This window comes from Phalacrocorax carbo, chromosome 18 (assembly GCF_963921805.1).
Source record: "Phalacrocorax carbo chromosome 18, bPhaCar2.1, whole genome shotgun sequence".
Taxonomy (NCBI): domain Eukaryota; kingdom Metazoa; phylum Chordata; class Aves; order Suliformes; family Phalacrocoracidae; genus Phalacrocorax; species Phalacrocorax carbo.
Genome location: NC_087530.1, coordinates 11694101 through 11710803, shown reverse-complemented (window position 1 = coordinate 11710803; position 16703 = coordinate 11694101). Strand labels below are relative to the sequence as shown.

At 50.8% G+C, this 16703-nt stretch overlaps 1 protein-coding gene across 9 annotated transcripts in view; it reads right to left on the bottom strand.

Annotated features, from left to right (window-relative positions):
• Positions 1-16703, bottom strand: part of RGS3 (regulator of G protein signaling 3) — an 82866-nt gene that overhangs the window by 36041 nt on the left and 30122 nt on the right. For all 9 annotated transcript variants that reach the window (XM_064469087.1, XM_064469089.1, XM_064469092.1 and 6 more), the window contains 2 exons: positions 9090-9201; positions 2713-2753 (listed from right to left, as the gene is read on the bottom strand). In XM_064469087.1, coding sequence (XP_064325157.1) covers positions 2713-2753; positions 9090-9201 — 153 coding nt within the window. The remainder of the gene's footprint in view (positions 1-2712; positions 2754-9089; positions 9202-16703) is intronic.

The following is a 16703-nucleotide window of genomic DNA, read 5'->3' as shown; positions in this document are numbered from 1 at the left end:
GAGGTCACAAAGCCGGGAACACAGCACCCAGTGGACACCACATCCATCAGACAATGGTGGCAGCTACACCAGGCTGGCCCAGAGACCCTCCCACAGCCCCACATACTGCTGCAACAGGAGACTGCCACTTCACTGGGCCTGAATCCCAGCTTTCATTTGACAGCAGGCCATGCCTTGAATCCACCTCACTGCAAAAATAACTTTAACACCACAAACTGGTGCTCCCAGCAGCCCAGCAAGGCATCCAAACCCCTCACACAACGCCTCTGTGTGCAGCCAGCCTGCAGGAATACCTCTGAGGGGGACCATCCCCTCCCTCTCTCCCATGGGCTGCCAAGACTTAAAACTTCCCAGTGACACCCCCACAACCCCATAACTAAAGCTTCACTACCAAAAAGTGAATGCAGAGAGGAAGAGAGGTATGTCCTGAAGGTGACTCTCTTCTTAGCTTTCCTGCAGGAAGATGCTTAAATGCTCCCAGGCTGGCTCCCACGACAGCATCCCATCATTTAAGAAGAGCCCTCTCCGTTCACCTGAGGTCTTTCCCTACCGAGGACAGTTCACTGAGCCACACAACCCCCACGCTGCAAAAGTGAGAGGTTTCTGTTCTCATGCTTTAACCACCAGCCTGTGTCCTTGCAGCCTGGTCACCCACTCCACGTGGCTCTCAGGGCTGTGACTTGTAGGTCACTGTTTCCCAGAAGAGCAGCTGTGGGAAAGTCAGGAAGGCACCATCCTACCCTGGCTCACTGCTGACTCACAGGCACATCCCCCTCTCTGCATTTCAGCTTCCATTCTTGAACAAAAACTGCCCGTTGCTGAAGAGTCTGGTGACACTTAAGGCTCAAAGTGCACTCTCCCCTTAACCTCGAAGCCAGCTGTTTTTATCTACGCTATGCACTCACGGTGCACACAAAAAAAGCCACCTTCTCCCTTCCTTGCAGGAAAAACCCAGCCAAACCACGCGGCTCAAGAATCACTTCCCCACATACCCACAGGCAGGATCTCACATCAGCCTGATCTTCCCAGCTCAGAGCAGACCACCAGCCTCAAAGCAAGCCTGTGGGGTCTGTGAGGGAAGGGGTGGCACGGGGGACGTCCTGCTTGGCAGGGTGCCATCTTTGAGCCAGGGGCTGCCCCAGTGTCACCTGAAAGCCATGGGCTGCTATAGCACAGGGTATGAGCAGCCACTCCTGGGGTATGGGCATGTGGCAGACCTGCTGGTCACGGCGGGTCGGGAAGCTCCCACTCCACTTGCGACCTGCTCCGAAATACGCCGGGCGGGCAGGAGGCACAAGAAGGGGTTTGCAGAATCCCGTAAGCGCGGCCGGTCCAGACCTACTGTCCTCTCGGAGGGGGGAAACATGCATGTAGGAAAGCAAATGTTCCACATTTTCTATACAACTACTACATGCCAACCTCAATGGATGTCACAGACCTCAATCATCAGAGCTGTGAGAGCCATTTAAGCCCCTCAGAAGAAAGCCAAGCATTTCATTACATCTTGACAAAGAGGAGTCTTCACGTCTCAAGATCTCATGATACGCAGCCGGCTGTTTCAGTCACTTCTACTCAGAGGCTCAAAGCTTCTAAGTTAAATGTCAGGCTCCAAATGCATTTTTCCAAATGCATGAGAAAATGCAGGAGTGCCTCATCCTGCTGTCGGGATGTCACTGACAAACACCCGTCACAGCCTCTCTGAGTCACAGCACAGGATTAGCTACGTAGGGAGACATCACACAGGTCTGACGTTACACTGGGACACGCACCAAGCAAACCCCCAAGGAGGCAGCTCCTGCCCAACCACCCCAGCAAGAAACAGAGGAGACAAGGAAGGAACAAGAGGGAAACGTGAGAGAGAGCTCGTCAGCCGATGGTTACACGGCAGGTCGTGCTTTGGCTCAAATCCCAGCCACTCAAGGTGAACAACTTTCATTCTGAACGTTTTCATCCAACTTTCACAATAGCTTATTATTTAGTGGTGCTGCTGAGCAATGTTTGCCTTTCTCCTCTACGCCCTGGGGATCTTTCCCAGATCCAAATTTCCACCCCTGAAAATACAAGGCCTTGAAACCAGGAACACAGTAAAGTCACTTGAAAAGGAATAAAAGCCACAGCATTCAATGATTAGGGAGGTCCAGTCACTGTGAACCAATTTTGCAGTCACCTTGGCTGCTTCACGACACAAATGTAACTGTGCCAACATCTGAGTGATTGCAAATCTGCATAGGGCATTTAGCCATGCAACACCACGTATGTTTTTAGAGCTATGATGCTATGAGCTTTTAGATTGAGCTTCCTTATTTTATTTGAGGGCTTCAAACCTGGGTGCTTGAAGACAAGAAAAGCAAGATGCATAAAAAATAATCAAAACCAGTGCAAGGAAATCTGTCCCCAGGTGAAAGAGCCCCAATATCATCGAAAGTGAGATGCAGTGCGGAAGATCCACCTACTGCAACACAGAGGGAAGGGGAAAAGCAAACCTGTCTCAGTGCTGCCCAGCCTCCCTGTGCACAGATTCCTTTTAGCAGCTTCTTACTAATATATTCTGGCTACAGCCGTTACTTTTCCTTTCCAGATCTCTGGCAAATTAATTAAAAAGGAAGTTAGAATCAGCCCGTTCAGTGCTTCTTGCCCCGCAGAAAGGATCAGAGTTGTTAGTACGTGTTTGGCTCCCACTAAAAAGTCAATTTGGAAGACAGCAACACTCACCTCTGCAAGGTAAAGGATGCAGAATTTCCGATCTTCTGAACCTACAAAGAAGAAAAACAGGATCAAAATTAAGCTACAACTGCATTTCTGCAAGCAGAGATACTGGCAGAGGAATTGGCTAAGAGACAGCATTTAATGAATATTTATTGTTGTCATCCTACAGTACCAGGCTGTGATCTGGGAGTGATGTGTGCTGCATCTGCAGGGGCCGTGTGCTGAGCAGGCTCCGTTGCATGGTATCTTGCATGGACTCACTGCCCTGCCACGGATTCTCCTTTGGGTTTGCCCTTTTGGAAAATGGTTTGTTTCATTCAGAGGCTCTTCTGCCCGACCTGCCACGGCATGTGCATCCCGATTCTTTCCTGGGAGCTGAAGAGGCCCTGCAGTGCCCAGGCAGCCATCCTGGGCACCGGGGTCGGGTATCTCCCATCTTACCTCTGTGGGCACTTTGTCCCCAGGAGGACTAACTAGAGCAGCTCCTGTTCCTAAATCCTTGCTCATTCCCAACTTCTTGCTCCAAGCCCTTGGTAAGGCTGGTGGTAGCTCTGTCTAGTGCTGTCTGTCCCAGCCTCCATCAGTGCCAGTGGTTGGGGTCGGTGCCTCTCCAAGGAGATGGAGCCAAACCCCAGGGCAGCTGACATGGGGCGGGGGAGGAGAGCTCATCCTGCTCCATCGGGCTGAGGGCAAACTACCCAAGCTCCCACCAGTGCGGCACTGCACAGGACACCTGGCCAAGAGACTTGCGCTTCCACAGCTTTGGGAAAGGAGAAGGTGCTGGAGGCAATACAATGACCAATATTGCGATCCATGTGTTGCTAAGTCATGGAGCAGCCCAGTTCAGCTCCCCATCTTGCTGCCAGCTATCCCAGGGGATGTGTCATGCTCCAGCTGCTCCACCAGGCTGGTTCCTGGAGGCCTAGAATTCCCTGTCCCCAACAAAAAGGCATTACTGAAGATTTGCCCTGGTCTTTGATCCCTGCTGGTGAGACACAAGTGTCCCCAGCCCCAAGGGAAGCCAGCTCCCAGTATACATCAGCTTCGCAGGAGGACGTGAAGCTGCCACAGGACAGGGTCACCTCAACGCTGAAGCAGGACATCCCATCTCCTGGAGCCAGCTCGCTCCTTCACACCAGTGTGCCCTGCACAAGCTTTTCCCTTGGTATCATGCAGCACCGCTGGGCTGCAGCTTTCATAACTCTTTTAATGACATTATCTCTGCCGTGAGATCAGATCTGCAGTCTGGGCACGACCACAGATCCTATTCAAAGCAGTATCAGCACAAGGTCTGCTTCATTTCAACAGCCTGAGCTGTGCTAACGATGAGAACAGGCTCTGTACAGCGGTGGAAACACCCTGTTCCCCAGAGGAAATCAATTCTTCTGCCACAGGCAGGCAGCAGCCCAAACGTCAAGATAAGCGCTGAGTACCATTGATGCCTCTTGAGTCACTCCATGGGCAATGCAAAACCGATGAAGAAATGCAATGTCCTGGAGCCATTTGCTGGGTGTCTCTTCCAGCTGCCCTTTGGGGGATCGCAGGCCTGCCTCCACTGCCAGCTTCACTTTCAACACATGCTGCAGGATATGGGCTGGAACATCACTAAGGGGACGCCAGGACACCGTGCCACACTGGCTGCTGGAGCCCAGAGCCACTGGGAGTGCTGCTGCAGACCTCTTGGATGATGAGTCCTTGTGTGTTTTCATAAACTTCAGTCTTCTCCGCCCTGGGCGATGCGAGGGTCAGGGGAGCAGTCTGGCCCCAGAGCCCCAGTCTGGCCCCAAAGGGCTCCAGTGCTGCCCCTCCAAATCTTCACTTCCAGAGGGGAGCAATGCTGGGCCCTGAGAGCACATGCTGAATGGGCCTGGCTGGAAGCCCGTGTCTCACCTCTGCACCACAGAAGAACCATTCACTGCTCTCCACAGCTCTGCCTGAGCTCTCCCAGCACCCTCTTCCATAAATCCCAGCAGGACGATTGGGGAGCATTCTCTTTGCTAAGCCAATGCCTCTGATGGGAGTCCCTCAGCCAGTACATTGCCCCTTGAGGGAGGATTTGGAGGCAGTATTTGAGCCTGCTGCTGGCACACCACAAGTCGACCATCCCCTCCTGTTGCTTCTGTTTCCCAAGTGGTCAGCAGTACAAAAACCACCCCATCTTCTCAGCTGGGCTCCCTGCTCCTTCTTGCACCATGACCAAAGCTCTCCCGGCTGCCTTGCAAAGCGGAGTGCGGAAGACCGATATGTCCCAGCCACTTTCCCTCAGGAGCTTTAACCCAGCCTTCCCAGCTGATCTGAGGAACAAGTCACCCTCTGGAGACATGCACCCTCAGCAAAGAAAGATGACGTTGGAATGTAACGACCCTGGGAATGACCCTGCTTCTCTTGGGCCTGTTTATTCCTTCTGCAATTAACAAGTGATCCTGACAGAGCCCAAACCCGTCAGAATTAAGTTCCCTTACAAATTCCTCTCCATTGAGCTATGAATCTAGCACTAGCAACCTCCACTGCCAGCAGCTCCCGTCCCCTGTCCCTCCAAGGCTTGCTGCTACACATGGCCAAGCAGCCCTGTGCTTACAGGACACACAAAGCAGGGCGCCAGCCTCCCTTAGCAAGGCTAAGGAACTGCTTAAATCCCATTTTCTACCAGTAATTGCCTTTACAGAGAAAACAAATGGGAGGTAAGAGACTGGCTGCCCAGACCAGCAGCTGGGCTTGAGCCGGTGCCAATGCCTGGCGAGGCACGAGGGGAGGCAGGGGAGCGATGGCAGAGCCAGGAAGGGCAGACCCGAGCACAGATTTCAGCACAAACCAGGTTTGCCGGGATTTCTTCCACTGGAGCTTTTTCCAGTCTCCGGAGGGTCAGGCTGGCATGCTGGAGCCTGCTGCGTCCTGGAGCTGCGTGAAGTGCATTGCTCATCTCCTGCACCGCGGACCACAGGGGAGAGGCACAAGCTCATGTCGGGGAGGCAGCAGCCAGCTGCCCAGGCTAATCTGGGGCTCCGTTCCCCACACAGCCCTACGTCTGCACCCTTTCTGACAGCTGAACAGCACATACTCTCGGCCAAATTTAGTGAAACACTAAAAGGAAATAAGCAGGAGGAAAAAAGCTCACTTTAACATACTTCAGTTTCTTCCTGATGCGTTATGACGGGGAATGGCTTGTCTCTCAGAGTAACTTGACTCGTCCCTGCCCCGGGGCTGGGCTGCTGTGTGCGCTCAGCACAGGCAAGGGGAGGGTGCGAGTTTTGTGGGGACACATTCCCCTCTCCGGCTAAGCCTCATCCTGCGCACCCATGCTGACGCATGGGGCAGGCATTTACGGAGCTCCCAGCAGAGCGGCAGCTTTCAGCACTGGCCTAGCTCTGCCCATCTCCCTGTGCAACCCAAGGAAAACACCCGCTGCTTTGCAGGATTTGGGTGGTGCATGCCAGGTGTTGGGTCAAAAGGATGGGAAAAGAGGGAAGATGGTCCTGGTCCCCTCCACAGCCTCCCTGCACAGCCCAGGGGACCACAGCAATGCCCATGCCACCATGGCAATGCCCACGGCAAGGACAGGTACCCTGCTCCCCAGCCCCTCGCCTCTGCTCGGCGAGGACAGGACTGCAACCGGCACCCAAAGAGGAGCTCACAGGACAGGGTGCTGCAGGGCCCTGGGCGCATGGGGAAGGCTGTTGTGCACGTCCAAACCTGGCTTCCAAAAGGGGACTAGCTTGTCACCCTCTGTGGCACGTGTCCTTGGGGAGGTGTGGCAGGGTGCAAGCCCTGGGTGCTTCCCAGCATTCTTTCCGCAGCCAGGAGAAGCTGTGGTGGGACAGAAGCCTCATAAATCCCTCTCTTGGCCTGTGACTATGTTGGAGCTGTTTTCTGTGAGATACGGTGGGTTGGGATGTTGGGGACAGCAAAGCAGCACATGAAAAGTCCTTGTTTGCAGGATCAAGGCTGGGGATGGGGCTCACAGCCTGAGGGTCCTCATTATGGCTGCAAAACAGGAACACTCTTCCCTGTCCCAAAGCCGAGCACACCCACCCGGGGGACCAGGCTCCCAGTGAGGCAGTGGCCTTAGCATGGAAATTCCCACAGTATCTAGTGAGGAAGCCAGCCCTGTCACACTGGAAACATTGGCCGGCGTGGTGCTCATCAGGCATGCTCAGCTTCTAAAGCAGGAAGACAGAGCATTGTAAAGCAGATTATACTGATTTGCTTTCGCACAGTGCAGCAAGCAGCAGAAACAGGAAACATCACAATGGTCTTCAGCGTACCGGAGATGTCTCAATTGTTATACTCAGCAATACGCCTGTTCCTATTAATGTGCCATTCAGTTATTTAGGAGACCAACAAAAAATCCCTGCCAAAAGTGATGGACATCTTTTTTGCTTGTTCCACCTGCCTTTGAAGCAACCCTGCCCAGACCAGGAGGGTGAGCGGCCTGAAAACCAACTGTGTTGGATTCCCGGCGCACAGGGGACGGTTCAGCACTGCAGAGACAAACATCCCTTTCAGAGAGGCTTGTTAAGCTATTCCAGATGTGATCCTGCCAAGTTATTATGGCAACAAGGAAATAAGTGGCAGAAAATTGCTCACAAAATCCAATCACTCCGCCTGAGGTTAGGAGGCACATTCCTGTGCCGAGCTGCAAACAGACCTTTGTGCACAGAGCCGGGACCAGCGCTGGGGAAGCCAATTTCTTCAAGGAGACGAACAAGAGCAGGGTTATTCAACCCTTTGAGAGCAGCCAGGGCTGCATGTGTGTGTGCTCCGGGAGCAGACACTGACCAACAAACACATCAACAAAGAGCAATTTCTTTTGTCTGTTTCTTAGAAATAAGCAGTGCTGAGAACAAACTCAACAAACCCCAGTGAAGCTTCAATGACTTTTCTAAATGGCTCGAGCTGTGGCACCCCATCTCCCTCACCATGTTTCTGCCCCCACTAAATAGGTCAGTGAATTAATCTGGGAGCAGAAACATTGTTGGAAATGGGAAATAACAACTGACAGACAGCCTGTGGTGTCCAGCACAGCACAGCACTGTGCTGAGTCTCACAACAACGTGGGGCACATGGAGAGATGCAGGTCATCCATAAAGCTCAAAGCTTGGCTGGGGAAAGTCATGGGACATGGCAAAATTCATCCAGAAAATGACCCCTTTGGAGAAGCGGCCCAAGTCTGCATTAATCCCTTTTGGCCGGGGCCACAGGACTGCAGAAAACATCAGCTCATACAGTTACAGAATAATTCAAGTTGGAAGGGGCCGCTTTGGTGGTCTCTAATCAAAGCCCCTGCCCATTACCCAGATCAGGGTGCTCAGGGACATGCCTAATTGAGTCCTGAACAGGTCCAGGGATGGAGATCCCACATCCTCTCTGGACAACTTAATATTTGAACAACCTCACCATAGAAAAGATCTAATCACGCTTTCCCATGTCAGGTCCTAGTCCAGCAACATCCGCTGCCTCGGCTCGAGGAGGAACCGGGGCACCGGCCCCAGGCTGATGCAGCTGGCGACTGAACACAGAACAAGCCCATACCCAAAAAGCAACTGCACCAAAGAAGGAACAAGGTGCGACTGGGCCAGGGGCCAAGAAGTGGCTCCACTGTAGCAAATAGGATGTGGTAGAGCAATTCATTCATTTGCCTTTTGACCCTGAGTAGCTAGAGGCCATCTTTTGTACAGCCTTAGCATTTCAGCTTGAAATAACTGATTTCTAGCAAACCCCTGCCCTAGAAGCCCACCCTGAGCCCTCAGCTGGATGTGAAAGCCCAGCCAAGGTGAAGAGAGTAAGGGCATGGTCCACAGCCTCCCACCAAGGCCAGTGTTTGCTCTTTCCTCACCAATGGGATGTGTGCATGAGGGAGGGATGCTAGTGTGGGGGAAAACCGTGGGTGGCTGAAGGGAGAAGTAGCACAGCAAAGGTCAGTAGGGCTCAGCCAGACTCCCTTGGAGACAGTCTCTCAACTCTCTCAAGGCACCATGAGGGAAACCTCAAGACTTCACTTCCCTTTCTCAGCCTTGGCAAGCCCCCGCTGTGGGCAGTGTAACACCAGCAAGGGGAACAGCTCAGCACAGCAAGACCCTGGGGAATGCCAGCCCAAAATCCCTGAGAAAGGCACACAAAAAGCCCTGGAAACTGATGCTACCTGAGTGCTCCTGAAGCGTCCCTGGAGATGGAGCTTCCAGGGACTGGGTTAATGCAGGTATGGAAAGGGTGATGCTGGCCCTGCACCCCAAGGAATGACGATCTGGCAGCACCGCTTGGATGGTACTGTTACATACTGGAAGCAATGGGATAGTGGGGTGCTCTCCTGCTGCTGGCCAAAAACTTTTATACCTGGCAGCCCCGAAAATGCCCCAACTGCCCCAGCTGCTGCTGCAGCCACTCACCCTCCTGGAGCTTGACACTCTGTAGGTAGAGAGGGTTCCTCAGCACATTGCAACGCCCAGGCTCGTCCTCCTTGGTGAAGAGCAGCAGGTCAGAGTAGACAAAAAGGGTCACCTGCAAGCACAAGAGCAGCAAAAAAGAAGCTATAAGGAATTCATCTCTTGGTACTGAGGCAGCGTCTGGAAAGATCCTCTACCCTGGGAAGATACACCAGCCATGACAGGCAGCCCTGGCACCCCTTTCCAAGGGGGTGATTACTGCTACACCCCTCAGGGTGCTCCCAGCAAGCTTTGGACAAGGCTCCCCAGGTTTGGCAGCCACCCACCAAGGCTTGTGGAGTCCTGTGACAAGAGGGATAAACCTGCCCGACAGTTTAACGCCACGCAAACACACCCTCTCTGCTCTCTCGTGTCACTTCCCATTTACATGTTATAAATCAGAGGAGCAGGAGGAGGGAATAAGTTGCCAACTAATCCCAGCACACTGGAGAAGTTGCAACCTAAAAGCAAACATGGTCTCCCTGAACACACTCACAAAAGAGCTTCTCACTGTTCTCAGTCTTTGCACGCCCCATTTTGCTCCCTTTGAGAAAATAACAGTTTGGCTTTTACAACAGCAGAACCCACGAGAGCAGTTGCAGAGAACAAATTTAACACCTTTAAAGCATGCTGATGGGTGGAAGGCGAATGCTGAACCGAGTGTCTGCCCAGCTCTGTGCTACTCAGAAGGTAGATTTTGTTCTGCTTCTGGCTCTTGCCTGAGGTCTTTAGTTCAATCAGTACAGAATAGTGTGATCTTTAACATAAGAAGAATAAGCTTCTCCACTGTAATGGAGCTCCTTAACCCAGAAGCCTACTGGAGGTGAGTAGCTCGGTGGAATCACTGTGCCAGCGGCCAAGGTTTGAGCCTGTCAGAAGTTGGGGGCATGCAGCAAAACTTAGAAGATGCCTGGAAGCGGCTGCAACATGCCAGTGGGTATATCAGATGCTGGAGCTTCTGCGTACTGCCAAGCCACACGCTGCTCTCAGCACAGGGCGCAGCTTGTAAGCACGTGGCTGCTTTTAACCACTCCTTGGGATGCTCCCAAAAACCTCCCACAGCGAAGGGAAAGCTCTTTGCAACTCTGAGTAACAGCAATTTTGTGGCCTTTTAGCAAGCCTTTCGCAAAAGCAGAAAACAACCCAGCATCCCAGGTGCTTACTGGGAGCCGGCACCGCTGCCACCACCAAGTCACCCTTCAAAAGGTGACTTTGCTCTGGACAGGGACTGAGTCACTGTTTACGGGGACGCACTGCCAGTACAGTTTGTCTCCATGCCCAGTGGCTGACAGACAAACGTCAGGAAGGGGAGAAGCTGGATAATACTTTATCACATGGTGGTGAGTCCCACGTCAGGGCAGAAGCATCTGACTTTGCAACCAAAAATTGCCACAAGATTTCTCCTTGCTGTGCAAATTCATTTTTGTGGGATTCTTAATAAGCACAACAGTACTGGCATAGCTTTAATGGACAATAAAACCAGGGAGTGTCTGTTTACCTCTGTAGTATTTGGAAAATCCCTCTCAACACACTGTTGGCCTAGTGCCCACATTCACTCTCTTCATTACTTCTGACATTATTAATACAAGGAACAACGAAGTAAAACTGCATTATAAACTTTCTCCCATGCCCATCTTGTTCCAAAAGGTAACTTTTCTGGGGCATGTCTGGTGCCATCCCAGGTCTCTCAGCCTCAAAGAAGAGATGTTCAGGGATTTTGAGAATAGCAACTCAGCCGAGTGAAGGAGATAAAAGCATGATCAGCAAGTGGCCATGCTGGAAATCGAGGACAGAAAATGAAGACCTAATACACAGAAGTTTAAAGGGTAGAAAAAGGGATAGAAGAATTAGCAGGAAAAAAAAAATCCGTTCAAATCCACAAAGACTTAAATAAGGAATCATGGAAACAGAAATACAGGAAAATTATTTACAGGTAACATTGTGCTTTTATGGTAAGACAGACATATTGAATTCAGGATGTGGAGGAGACAGAGGCACAGCCCGTGTAGGTTACATAAGAGCATCTCTATTGGATGCTGCTTCCAGGAAGATGCTTGATTTTAGAGCAGCTCCACACAGAACAGTTTATAGAGATCCCTTTGCTCCTCCAGGTTGCTGGGGGAAGAAAATGAGGCTGTTCCTTCCACCCACACAGCCAGAGCCTGCCAGAACACCCCAGTGCCGCAACACCCAGGGCTCCACTGGACCCTGCTTACAGAGGTGGGAGTGGGACTGGCTCTGCGGGGCAGAGCACCTACCCCAGCTGCAGAACTCAAGCATGATCTGAGCATGGGAAACTCAAATCATGGATGACCCCAAGGCAGCAGCCAGCAGGCATAGGAGGGGAAGACTGGAGTGAGTAATCTGAAGCTCTACCTAGGGTTGCCATCACACCACTGACAAGCTGTAACATGTCTCTAACAGCCCTCTGCAAACAGATCTGGTATCTACCATGAAAAAAATCACAGGGCTCATAAAAGAAAAAGAGCAAACAAAAGAGAAACACAGCACCTGAGTTCATCCAGGCAAGACACAGAATCCACCAGAGTTGCTCCTTGGAGAGTCAGAGTATCTTTGTGTACTTCCCAGAACTAATTTCCTACACCAAAATGAGAAATAAAACAACTGGCATAATGAAAGGACTCCTCTGAAGACAGAGCTAGGCACACCTGTTTTATACTAGAGTGTTCAAGGCCACATGGCAGTCGTCACACAGACTTTAGAGGGGAAAAAAAAAGTGTTCATAGGGGCTGACAGTGATGTCTCAGACACTGCTCATCTGGGTGTGCTTCACACCATGGCAAACAGCAAAGCCTCTTCTGCTCATAGATTTGACTAGCTACAGAACATAACTGGCAAAGCATTGTTACAGAAGGAAGGTGGAAAGCAGCGGGTTAGCGTGCTTCCCCAAGATGAGAATAGGAGATCAACACTGGGGCTGCTACAGGGCCCCACCGTAGAAAGGAGGAAGCAATAACCATGTCTTGTAACGCAAAATACGGTAACAAAAGTGTTATGAAAAGGTGCCCAGAAATTAAGCCTTGCAGCCAAAGTACCTTCACATTCAAGCTTGAGAACAGTTAACTCTCCTAACGCCATCCTCTGTTGCTCACCCATGTGCAGAGAGCCACTGCCACCCAGGTTATGGCAGGGAGGCGTTTGCACGTTGCAGCTGCAGCAGTGCCTCGGCAGAGAGACTGGCATGACGGGTCCGTGCAAACCCTGCCTGCTTGTCTCAGCGCTCGGCGGGAGAAGCCTGAGCCAGTGGATGCTTTCTGAGATGTTGCCCTCTCTCCCTCTAGCAATGGGCTGATAGTGGTGCCCAGTAAAACAGCGGGAGCTGAGGAAGCAGAGTGAAGCAGAGGCAGGTCTTCTACAACAGAGCTTTCAGATGCCAAATGAGAACATAGTGATGATCCCCAGCATCGCTGGCCAGCGAATGCTGCCTGCAGCTGGCTAGAGAAATCCTATCATCCAGCTCTTAATACAGGTATCCACCCCTAGGACTGATTTACACACATTTTCTGTTTACCAGTACAGGATTCTTCTCCAGAAAAATTGGGCGCAACCCTAAAGAGAAACTCCAGTGATACCAGTACGAGGGCTGTATCTGCAAAGTTCGAGCATCCCCACTCATTCCGTTGCGCTGAATGGATGAAGCTTTCTTAATTTTCCTCAGTTTTTTCAGATCTTGATTTATCCTTGCGGCCCTCTTGTGAGACCATCCATATTCTCAGTATCCCCTGCCAAGCAGACATCACTGTTGGACTCACCAGACCAAGAATGACGCAGCTTCCCACACACAGGGTGGTATCACCCAGTCACTTCTATTCAGTGCTCCCTGATCATATGCTTCAAAGTTGTAGCTTTCTTGGCGGCAGCTTTGCATTGGCAGTTACTCACTCAGCTTTCACACAGACCAGAGCAATAGGAGAACATGACTGAAAGTAAACCAGTTATCATAGCTTTGTACATTAGCATCTCAGTCAGATGAGCCCTGGTCGGAGAAGAGAAGCAATCTAGGCTTTGCAGGTGGGGTAGGCACACATACACAGGCAAGGCACTTTGCAGATGGGCATGAACTTCCCAGGCCAGGGAAACTTCACCACCCTTCAGTGATACACCAAAGCCTTTGAGTCATTGCTTTCCATGCTACAGCCCTAACTTTCTAAACACGACCTGCCCCTTTGCTCCTGGATTTTTACTTCTGGGTGTATCCATATTAAATGCATGTTCTCCAAGACTTCTCAGCAGTCTTTTAGCCCCCAGTGCCTCTACCTGCTTTTACCACCTCACACGCTTTTTTCTGCCAAGATTATTGGTGAGCAATTTATACACTCAGGAAGGAGTTTATACACCCAGCTAGATTTTGATGAAAATATACCACCACCCTTGCCAAAAGGAGATCCATGGTGAAGACTTTAGCTGTCCACCTTGAACCTCACCTTGGCTTACCTGAATCAAATATTCTTCTACCATGAACATGAGGGGAGAGCAGGCACTGAAGACCTCAAGGGGTCATGCACCTACCCTCAAACACTAGCATAAACAGTGGCTGTTCAGATGGGGAAAATGGTGTAAAAAGTGAGGAAGAAAAAAATATTAAGAGGCAGTGAAGAAGAAGAAGAGGGACAGAGTAAGTGGGTCTAGTGTGGTTGAGGGAAGAGGTAAATGCAAGTTTCTGGTATTCTCACCCAAATTAAAGTGTCTTAAAAAAGGCTGAAAACAAGATCTTGAAACACCAGTGCCAGGGAGTAGGGTTTTGGTCAACTCACTGTCTTGGCCAAACTCAGCCACTCCCTGAAACAGGGACCTGCCAACCCCATCCCAGGCCAGGAGTGCCAGGAACTTGCAGCAAAACACTTGAGATAAGAGAGAAAAGCCTCTTGCCCTGCGCAGAAGAGCATAAAACCTGGGCATGCCGGTCCATGTCCTCCAGACTCCTGGCAGAGCTGGGCACTTTCAGAGGTCAAGGGAGGACCACCCTGATCTGCAGACCCTGCTGGGATGGCAGAAAAGAGAGCTGAGAAGGGGGTGAGCATGGTCCATGCTGTGTGGCCTCCTCAGGCCTTTGGAGAGTTGCCTCCAGGTATATCAGAGATGTTGGTGGACCAAAAAGGACAAAGGCCACGTTCGACACCTTGTGCACAATCGCCTGCATCATGCTGGTTCCTCTGGCACTCCACAGGCTGGAGGGATTTCAGAAGACCATAAAAGCGGGAATTGCAACAAAGTCTAGACAGGATGTGATTAAGGCCTGAATAAGGATTGCCCCAGAGGTAAGGTCAGGGAAAGGACAGATCCTGGCAAGCCTCCAGAGAGATAGGTTGACTCCTTCAGGAGATGGGAGAGAGTTTGCTCAGTGATGAGGATGCAGTGCCCAGGGGAAAAGATTCTGGGTTTGTTGGGGTTTTTGTTTTGTTTTGTTTTTTTAAAAAAAGAAACAACCTCCATCTCCAGTCCTCGCACCTGGACCCTCCTTCTCGAGCCACTTAGCCAAAGCAGAATAACATGCAGAAAACAGTCCTGCAAACCACAGGAGCAGTGGTCCAGTTTGAGAGAGGGTGGGTGGAAGGAGCAATGGGAAAAGGGAAAACCACATGGAGCAAGGAAGAAAGGACCGATCCGAAACAAGATAGCCTCAGTTTGGGCAGCAGAGAAGGCTGGAGAGGGAGTGAGCTCAAGTCCAGCAAAAAGAGAAGTCAAAGCCCTTCTGTACCAGGGGAAACTCCATTGTGTTCAGGCCATTTTAGGTCTTCCAGGCTTCAGAAATTGGGGTTCCTTTACCACACAGCCCATCAGGACCAAAGGAGAATCCTTGCTCCACTGGAAATGGGGAGTCTCTAGCTTTCCAGAGAGACCTGCACCGATTCCTTGAAGGTCTGCAAAGCCTGCTGTGACCCTGTGACACACTGCAGACGTGAGAAAGACCTTCCCAGGGACATGGCTGATGTGCCGATGCTGCTACCTACAACTGTCAGCTCCTGGCAATATGGGGCTCAGCACCACATCTGGGCTTACACCAAGAGAAAGATTCCTGCCTTCCAAAGCACACGCTGCCACATGCTTGTTCCCTATTCACTGCTTCTATTTTTTCACTATGCTTAGTCACAACCTCTTGCCTTGCCCCTCTGCCAGGCTCACACAGACATCACAGCCTCAAGGCACCATCATTCTCAAACCCAGTCTCACATTCCTGGCCAGTGTACCGCATCCTGCCCTTTCCTGGCAGCAGCTCCAAGTGGAAGTCCTCTCCCAGCCTCACACTCATCTGTCAGGCATCGTAAGCAGAGTCCCTTCCCTGAGACATCCTCCTTCTGATCCTGCTGGGTCTCTGAAATGGCTAACGTGGCCATTGGGAGCCAGAGCAGCACACCTCCTCCAAACATGCTTGTCCTCAGGCTCTCCATCGTCTAAATACAAGCACCCCCATACGCACACATGCTCCACCCAGGCTCCAAACGGCATTAGGTATTCATAATTATTGCACGTTTGGCTGCTACTACAGACCTGAGTCTGACCTAAAAGCAAGCAACTCCAAACCACCCAGGAAAAGCATCCTGACTTCAGGCTGTCCACCATATTTCCAAGCCATCAGAGCACAGCTGCGCTACACAGCCACATGTTTACCTGATTTTCATTCATGCAGGTACCCAGAAGACCTTTAGCAGCAAAGAACAGCAGGACAGGCAGGGAAAGAGTTTTATTTACAAATCAGTGACAAGTTTCCTAATAGATCAAGCAATTTTTCATGTACTTTGGCAGAAAGAGAAAAAAAAAAAAAGTGACTCAAGTCAAAGCAAGGGATGAATTACATGTTGAAAAACAGAAGGAGAGAGGAGTCACTTAACATAACACAATCTCGTACTGTTTTGTACAGCAATATGACATGTCTCTGGTATTCTGCTGTCAGCCACCCAGAGCTGTTACCCAGAAACTAAGATTAGTCAAGTAAAAATTCCTCTATGGCTCTGGGAAGATGACACATTGCTCACTCCAACCAAATTAAAAAAAAAAACCAGATTATTCTGTACAGTGGTGAAGTTATCTGAAAATGCACCAAAAGAAACGGCAGTTTCCTTCAGCATTAGTGCGCAATGCGTGAGGGGGCTGTCCCAGCTGCTGCTTCCTCTGTCCCAAATACCAGGGCTTTGCAGACTTTACAACGGGATGCAAGTGAAGTTATCAACACTTCCAAACTGCGCCAGTTTGGATGTTGAAAGTTGTCACATACACAGGTTCTGCATGTAGCCAAAGCATAGCTGTTTCCCCAGATTTTTAAGAGCCCTCCGGTAACATTGCAGAAAAGAACCTGAAGTAAGAAGAGAGAGGAATTTGGACACGTGACCTGTTTTGGGAACTAAATTTCTGAAAACCCCTGTAACAAGTTCTCTGTCTAGTTCTCTAACCTGGCACAAAATATTCTCAATCTCCCTGAGTCTGCCGGTGGCCTCAACTGCCAGGCTGTAACTGGCATGCTTCTTTGTAGGCATGAAGGACGACAAGAAAAAAAGAGTTGATTTCTAGCAGAAGAGAGTTTTGATATTTAGTTTACCCCATGATAAACAGTCTACAAGT